Source organism: Psittacula echo (genome assembly GCF_963264785.1).
Source record: "Psittacula echo genome assembly, chromosome: 7".
NCBI lineage: Eukaryota > Metazoa > Chordata > Aves > Psittaciformes > Psittacidae > Psittacula > Psittacula echo.
Window position 1 is genome coordinate 5,569,002 of NC_137740.1, and position 8,927 is coordinate 5,577,928.

Genomic DNA, 8,927 nt, shown 5'->3' on the forward strand with positions numbered 1-8,927 from the left:
TCGTCCTGGAAACTCTTCTCTCCATCCCTCTCCACTGCCCTTAAAGACATTGCACTGAGTGTATAATAACTTGTGGTTGTATTTCTTTTCTGCAGTATGATAAGGAGATCAATGTCATCAGCACAGCCACTGCCGAGTGCTCAGTCCCCAGTCAGAGAAGAGTTGATCTCCCGGTCACAGCTGGAGAACAGCTGGACATTATCGATGTCACGGAGGGCAATGCAGTGATTTGTCGCAACTCGGAGGGCAGATGTAAGTTCTTAAGATGTGAGCCTCTGACATGGGTGGTCACTGCAGTCCTGGTTTGAGGGGCAAATCAGCTTCACAAGCAACAGTACAGTCTTCGTGCTTAGCCACTGTGACTTTATTTGCTCAGGAGTTTACTAATTTACTTCTCTTTCCCCCCCTCTCTTAGACGGGTATGTTCTAGTGGACCACTTGAACTTCAGGTAAACTCAGATTTTATTTATTATGATGCATATTTTCTTCTCCTTCCTGTGTATAGATATCTGAGAGCTGGAGAAATGTACTTAAAACTTCTGAAGGCAGGGGAAGGTTAATGTAAACAGCCAGTATTAAATATTAAAGAAGTAGTTCCAGTTTTAGGCTGCTGTTCTGCTGTTACACAGGTTTCCAGTCCAACTTCAGCTAAAAAAACCCCCATCCAGTCATGACTCTTTTAAATTGGAGATTCTTGACTTGCCTTCAGATATGCCATATTAATCCACATCTGCTGCAAACATGGGCCACTCGGTGTGCACTGCCTTGCCAAAACACACCCTTAAATTCCCTGCTGCAGTATCATTTCCTTGCATGCTCATGCATAATTGGTACAAATGAACCTCCTGTATTGCCCAGGTGCCCATTGCTGTGAAACTTTCTTTTTTCTTGAGACAGATACTGCTAACTGAGAGCTCTCTCCCGGGAGCATCCCTGAAGGGCTCTTTGTGCTTCCTGTGTCCATGAGATCCCACATTGATCAACTGTGGAATGATGATGCACATGTAAATAAAGCTTTATTTTTTTGCACCTTTACACTGCTTAATGTGCAAGGGGTTTTCCTTTTTTGTCTGTTATTTAGAGCACGTCTTCACTGATTATCTCAACGTTAGTTATTTTCAGTAGTTCCCACTTTTTGGAGTACCTTGTTGGTCAGCTCTGAAATAGCCGTAACATTCCTACATTTGCAGTTTAGTTGCTCCATCTTGTTACTCTCTGGTTTAGGTGCTAGAATTGCAAGAATTCCCCAAAGATTTGCTCTTTAACAAACCAACCATATAAACTCGAACCGGCTTCGGTCTTGACAAAAGTATTGGGACAAGAAGTATGTACCACACCACTCCTGCTGTGTTAAATATACAGAATGGAGAAAACTTGACTCATTTCTCTCCAAAAAACATGAAAAAAGAGTAAATAAAGCATTCAGTCCAAATTTACTTTATTTTTGTAAGCTAACTTTGGCATCCCAGATATGTAAAGGCTGACTTCTGGCTCCCACTGCCTCACAGCAGCAGGCAGTTACCCAACAGTTGCCCCTGTGTTCGGGTTCTTCTCTGCTGTGGGGCTGGAGGATGTTGCTTATTTAAAGTAAAACGCTCCTAAATGTAGGAAGAGAAATATAAATTGCTAATGGCTTCTCCTCAGTGTATCCAGTGGGTACCTTCTCTAAAGCAGAAGAACGTCGATAGGGGTTTTTACATGACTTTGGAAGAAAAACCCCCTTAAACATGACTTTAGTGTACGGCTTTTGCCCCTCCCCAGCACATTGTAAGAGCCCGTATCAGTTTGCTCATAAATATCCTAAAAATGTAGCTGGTTTAATTAGAAATTATTAAATGTTCCAGGCTTAAGAAAACACAGCAAAATAAAAGCGCTGTTTGCCATACGGCCATTTCAAAGCTGGCATAGAAGACATCAGAAAAAAACCCCAGAGCAAATACTGAACATTTACTTTTAAGTCTATACAGGCATTCTTATTTATTTTACCATGTGGTTACTATTAAGTGCATTGGCCTGCATCCATCCTTGCAATAAGAAAATAAATAAAGCAAGCCCCTGTAAGCATGCGCAGCTTTGCAGCCTTGCCAGCCCAAATATTTAGACTTCTCTAGAGGAGATGGAGAGTTCGGGGAGCTGAAGTGCGTGTTTGGCTTCAGAGCAGGCTGGGACGTGCTCCGTGTCCTTCACCTTTGCTGGTAGTTGTACTGATGATGGAAGTTGTGGAGACTGTTTACCTGGGGGGATGCTTTTTTCCATGGCATGTTTAGGATTGATCCTGTGAAGAAAACACGTCCCTTCCTTGACTCCTTCCTCATCCTCCTCCCCATCCCACTCTTGAAGTCTATTAATCACACGCTCTGTAAGCACTACAGGCAAATCTTGTACTGGCCACATGTGCAAGTTCTTTTTTGTCTCCTAAGGAAATTACTTAAGATTTTCTTTTCTAAATAATTAGAGAGAAACCTGCCCATATATCCTGTGATATACGTGATCGGGCCCCGCTCCCGCTGCAATTACGCACAGTCCTTGTGGGGTTGCAACCCAACTAGATGCAGAACACAAACCTCTGCGCTAGCGCTGGCAGCTGACACGATGTGAGGATGCTTTGCAATGTATGTAAAACTGTTTTCCTTCATGGACAGAGTCCAATGCATGCACAGAAGGAAAGCGCTTGGTATGGGATGACTCAAGACAATACAAAACTGCTTTACATATAGCAACTTAGATTTCCTCAATTAAACCACAGGCTGGCTATATTAAGATTATAAGATACCGGCCAGGAAATTAAACTCTTCCTTTTTTGCTTTTATAGCCTTGCTGGTACATCCTTAACACATCAGAACTTAAAATAATTCTCATATGAATTGAAAACCCTGTTCCTCTCTGTTTCTTCTCAAAATGGAAATCACCATGATAACAGTTGTGACTTGCTAAATCTGAGGGAGAACTGAAATTTCTTAGAAGCCAATTCTGTCTCACACAAATGGCGTAAAAGGAGAGTGTGGATAGGGATGGAACAGGAACACTAACTAGAAATCCAGTGCTTTAACTGTATTTACATCCCACTGCATCACAAGTATATAGGAACTAAGTCCCAAAATTCTCCCCCAAACACTTTCCTGCAATGAAAGGTTATTTTTGCACAGTACCTTTAAAATGCTTCTCTCCATGCTTCTGCATAAGGAGTCGAGATTGGAGTCAGCACAGGTCCATCAGCTCTGCTGGATGCACGTTAATACAGTAGAAAACCTTTGGGCCTGGCTCCTGGTGTGTATTTTGGGTTGGGGAAGCTGTTTATGTTATTCATATACATATTTTAATTCCCTTTCCTGCCCCTTTGCCCCTCCCAAGCCCTGGGGGCATCCATGGTCCCACAGCTTGGATGTGCCGGGAGCATCACCTCCAGAGGGAAGCTACCAGCCAAGCCAAAAAGGGGCTGTACAATAAGTAAGTTTTAAGGATTTGTTGCTTTTGCCTCTTTTCATCTCCGAGTTTATTAAAGTGCAAATGTCAACCATGGAGACAGCTATCAATCACATGCAGTGCAGTACACCGAAAACACTTTCCACGCCATAAATGGGAGGTAAAAGGCTTCATTGTGATTATCTAATGCACAATTACTTGCACAAAGGACAAAACTGAACCTAGGCTCTGTATCCGAAAGCTCACCCCCAGAAAGTACTAAACCAATTCATTTGAAACCAAAACCTTCTCCAGTCCATCAGCTGACAAAATAGAAAATACCAAGATGGATGGGGTGTTTGTAGAACTCAGGTTTTTTTGTGCGCTTCACATTAAAGATATGTTTGAAGGGATTCTTATACTCAGAGCTTTTCAAAGTTCAGTATTTTAACCAAAAAATAACCATAAATACACAATATAAATCATAAATACTCCTTATAGGACAAACCAAAAATTGCAATAGACTAGTCTGGTTCACCTCTCTCTTAGAGCTGAGGTTTGTCTGCCCAAAGATGCTGGGCCATGGACACTACAGTTATCCTGGGATTCAGTTTTGCTTTGTGCTCTGAAAGAAAAAACAAACCCCACAAATGCATTGAGGTACAAAACACGTGAATATAACATGATACAGAACATATGAACGTGCTTTCGGCAACAAGAATAAATAGTACCGTGTCTACAGTATCTACTTCACAGCTTTGTGAGATGAGGATAAATAAACTATTTCAAAACTTGAAATATAAGGAGATGAGTCTTACAAATAAACTGATCTTTAAATAAGGCAGCTTCAGCAGGAATTTCAAGGCTTTTGTTGAAAACAGACCTTTTCTAACACCAAAAGTATGCTCATACTTTGCAACTAGAGCTCTGATTTACTGTCCAGTTCTCCTAATTCTGATGATCAAAACGAGCAAAGATATGTGCATTGAATACACGTAATACCAGGTTTGCTATCTGCAGAAGTCAGTGCTTCATCAATAGGTATAATGTGGGAATTCTGAAAACCAGTTCACCTCTCAGGCATGGGAGTTAGGTACCTCTGTGTCCAACAGGCAGGCTGGAAATTCACAATTACAGGAAGCTGTTGCTTTTCTTCTAAATGAATGATGAAGAGGAATATAAAAGGAAGCCAAAGGAAAGCGCTAAATGGAAAGCCCATACCAAAGCAAGATCTTCAGAAAAGTGACTCTAGTAGGTATATACCTGAAATAAAAACAGATCCTAAAACTTTCCTGTAAAATACTGCAGGAGCTGGAACAAGGATTTGTTTGGCTCATCCAAAGGGATGGATGTGCGATTCTTCTTCCCCCAGGTAATAAAAGGGTGAAGCCAAATAATTGCATAACAAATGGTACTTCAAGTATTCAGAAACATGGCCAGCATGTCTCACCGGTGGGATTCTGCATAAGATGGGGGAATCTGTGCACCTTGTGAAATAAAGCTGCGACTTCCAGCAGTCCTAATGTATGTTGAAGGCACGATAGCACATCCTGCGTATAGGTCTCTCTTCCTTCTCTATTGGGTGCACACAAGATGACTGATGGTAAAGAGCAGTAAAATGAACAGGAGTAGACAGAATGGTTATTTTGTTCAAACTTCATCTATTCCAATACGAATGGCATCATAGTCACACAAAAAAATGTATACACAACAGATACCAACCACTTGCTTAGTTTTTTACAACACTGCCTGTATATATACCCCTGTGCTTGTACACACCTTACGAAATGCTCAATTGGACACACACTGAAGATGCATTTCTGACCCGTTAAGAGGAAATAAACATCCCTCTGCCTTTGCCTGCTCAGCTTTAACTCCTGAAAATAATAGTGCCCCAAACCCCATTGGCACCAGGGCTTTGGCCAGAGAGTGTGGAAGGGCAGGATGCTCATGGCTCCTCTCCTCCCTTTCCCTGACAAGGCTGTGTTGGGTCCGATGGGGTCAGCTAAGCTACTCATGGGCTTTACCTAGAAGAGGGTGTAAAAATACAATCCCTTTTCTCCAGGTCCTCTAGCATGCTCAGATTAGTGTGTGCGATGGCAGGCGTCCACGGCACACACCTATGCTGCTGGGCAAATAAAACTGAGAGGCCACTGACAGGGATGCTAACCACATTTTTAAATAGATATATATATGTACATATTATATATGCATATATATATATGTTTTCCAACAAATATAATACAAGCTATTTCTGAATGAACTCACCCAAGAGCTGGAGGTTAATGCTGGAACCTATTCTGAACTCTATATCCTTTGCGTTTTGTCTCTCTCCCCTTTGGGCTGAAGCGAAGTTTGGGTGAGTTTGTGGCTTGCAAAGCCCAGCTCTCCAGAGGTTTTTGAAGAATTGCACTTGGAGTAATTCAAGTTTCTGTAATTCAGATATGTCTTCCCTGCTTTTCCCGATGCACATGCATGTACCAGCATTAACTCAAAAACCAAACCTGACCACAGTGTAACAGTGTAAAAGTTAATCTTGTCCTCTGCAAAAATATAACTGGAGGTCAGCAGCTTCTTTGCAGCTAGGAACCAGAAAACAGCTTATCCGAAGGTAAAATGAGTACCATATTAAAAGGAAAAAAAAGAGTGAAACATCTCAGAATATTTCAATATGCAGCGTGGATTTGGGTAAGGCTGTAATGGACAGTTCAATCAATGGGTTCATCAAAGAGGTACTTCCATCAGTCCTACTCACCCCACTGCCTCTGCTGACATCAAGCAGGAAAGTTGCTTCATCTCTCTTTGTGTCTCTCCCTATGGAAAACTGAGCCATTTGTCTTGCCTTCTAGGCAGGACTGGTTTTGCAGATGCATATATGAGTTTATGTTTGCATGGGTCTGAGAAGATGCCAAGTGCCACAAGGGCCTATTTTACCCCCTAGAAATCCCACCCACCTCCAGGAAGCAAATATATCCTCCCAAGAGCATTTGCTGCTGTTTAATACTATTAGTTCTGCTGGGTAGGAAATCCCAGAGGACAAGCCTCATTTTAAGGCAAGACATCTGTACATCTACATGCTTCTGAACCGCAGATTATATCTAATATAATCTGCATCAGCCCCTTATCAACCGGGCTACAGATGTTTCCAGGACAAGCAACTTGGCAAGATGCTCAGTTGCGAGTGATGACTTAAAAACACTTTTACATTTCAAATACATTCTATAGCTGGGGTATGGACACTCATAGCTGTTTCCTGGATGGAAATGAATGTCTGTCCCTATGGCCGCTCAGCTGCCTTCTCCTGCTCTTTTCCAAAGGGGCTTATCTCCAGCACCGAAAACCATTTAGGGCTGCTTACTCCACGTTTGCTCATGCCTCAGCACTGATCTGAAAGCTGCTAAAGACCTGGGTGTGCTGCTCAGCTTTGGTTCTGGGGTGGGGTGTTTTTTGCATGCAGGAGTCTAGATTCTCCATCCTCACCAGGTCTGACCTGCTCACACCACAGCACTGGAGACATGCAGCATCTGATAGCCACCAGGCACAGGAACCAAAGCCATCCTCCACCCCAGAGTATTTATTCAATAATGATCATATAATAAAAAGATCATTACAAAACCTAGGAGAACTACAAATATTTCCAGTATTTCTTCTAAAAACAAAAGTGTTCTGCTGCTGGGTTTATAATCCAACCACTGCTGTGTTGGGATTTAGCAGACAAGAACAGCAAAACTGTTTAGAAGCTTTCTACTTTGTGCGGCTTCTGGAAGAATCGGAGCTGTAAAGTCACGTTTAGTGAGAATCCAAGTGTAATCTGTAACAAAAGTAAGGCAATTTTGTGTTTCTTAAGGAAAGAAAAAGGGACTTCAAGCTGAAAATGTCCATTGAACTGCCAGTAGATGGCAAAAATATCCCGTATTTGTCTTCATTACCTAAAACGTTGAGTACAGAAGGCTTAATGTGTCATTCCCTTCCTTGCTTTCTCATAGAAACTTGCAGAAAGTATAAATTAAAGTGCAACTGTACAAAAAAAACTACCTGGCAAAACCCCTCGATGGGTCATAAGAAACTATCAAAAAGACGGATTAAAGTTTTTTAAGTTAAGTTGAATGACCACATATCTGGGACCAGCAAAAGTTCCCCTTTGCTTTGTTTCTTGAAACAAAACCCAGAAAAGAGAAGAAAATAAACGTGTGTGTGTTTGTCCCCGGATATTTTTGGCCAAGTTTTCATAAAGCATTTTCTCCTTGACTGATGAGACCATTATCTTTCTTTGAAATCAAGTAAATGGAATCAAATACCATAGCAAAGCCAAGCAGATGCCCGTTAAATTAAACCTAGGTAATCCAAAAATAAGAGTTCTTCTAAACAAAGAAGTCTTGCATGCATTAGAGCTTACCCTTGAATAACAAGAATTTAACCTTAAAAATCCCTGTAGTTTGTCTTGAAAAAGAAAACCCTATCCTTCAGGTAACCAGTAGTAAAGAAAGAGTAAAACTCTGGATTCAGATATCCCTGCCTTATCAGTGGCGTGGTGAAGGTCACAGTCCGGTGAGCAGCAGTGGGATGGGAGAGCCCTTCAGCATGAAAAGCAAGCCTCCAGCAGCGTGAAGCAGTGAGCAGGGAGGTAAGGAAGGCAGATTTGCAGCAGTTCTAGGATGGTGACAACTGGTGAAGGCTTCCTATGGGAAAGGTGAGGAGTAAGTGCTCCGGAGCTGCATGATGCTGCTCAGTCTTGCCTGGATCCCTACCCTTGGGTGAAGTGTGGGCAAAGTGCTGGGTTTTCAGGTGGGACATCGGCATCTTGCTGTCCATTGGTGGCTCATTGGACTCCTGCTTGAGATTCAGGCCCTGGAACTGGTGATGTGGCAGGGGAGAGTGAGCATGTTGGCTGGGTATGATGATTAAGGGCTGATTGAAAGGCAAGCAACCTTTGCATTTGAATGTGGTGAGCAGGTCAGTGACGTCTGGGGCTCTTGTGAGAAGAAACAAAGCATCTTCAGGGACATTCCTCTGTAAAGAATTGACACGTGGAGGATTTTCCATGGCAGGTTTCCAACAGGACCTTTGCAAATCCCACCTTCCCATCTTTAGCATGGGGAAAAAACCAGGGCATGGCATATTGCACTAGTGCAGAAGCATCTAAGCAGCTGCTAGTTTTAGAAGGAAAGTGTTACCAAAGGCTGGCACTCTGCTGGCACCCGGCTGTGAATGCTGCAGAGCTGCTTCACTACCCCTCCACTCCGTATCTTGTAGCTCCTGGTTGACCCCTCTGACCTGGCTCAGCCCATCCTGCCCCTGCTCTGCACAGCAAAGGGGACACAACATCAATCTCATCACATGCTAGCTATATCTCAGAAGGCTTGGCCATGGCTCAGTTAACTCAGGATGAACCAGAGGGGAGGTGTGTTCCAAAACCTCAGTGGTACACTTGCTACTTTACAGTTGTGCCAATATTTCCCATTTGGTTCACCAGGAAAAAAAGGATATTGGATACATTTCACCACGGTATCGTGAATGAAATGAAG

General features: G+C 42.6%; 1 protein-coding gene across 1 annotated transcript in view; it reads left to right on the forward strand.

Annotated features, from left to right (window-relative positions):
* FYB2 (FYN binding protein 2) overlaps positions 1-453 on the forward strand; it is a gene marked incomplete at both ends in the record, with an annotated part of 28,443 nt that extends 27,990 nt beyond the window's left edge. Inside the window, 2 exons of the mRNA XM_080623245.1 lie at positions 96-252; positions 416-453. Coding sequence (XP_080479371.1) covers positions 96-252; positions 416-453 — 195 coding nt within the window. The remainder of the gene's footprint in view (positions 1-95; positions 253-415) is intronic.
* Between the last annotated feature and the right edge of the window lie 8,474 nt (positions 454-8,927).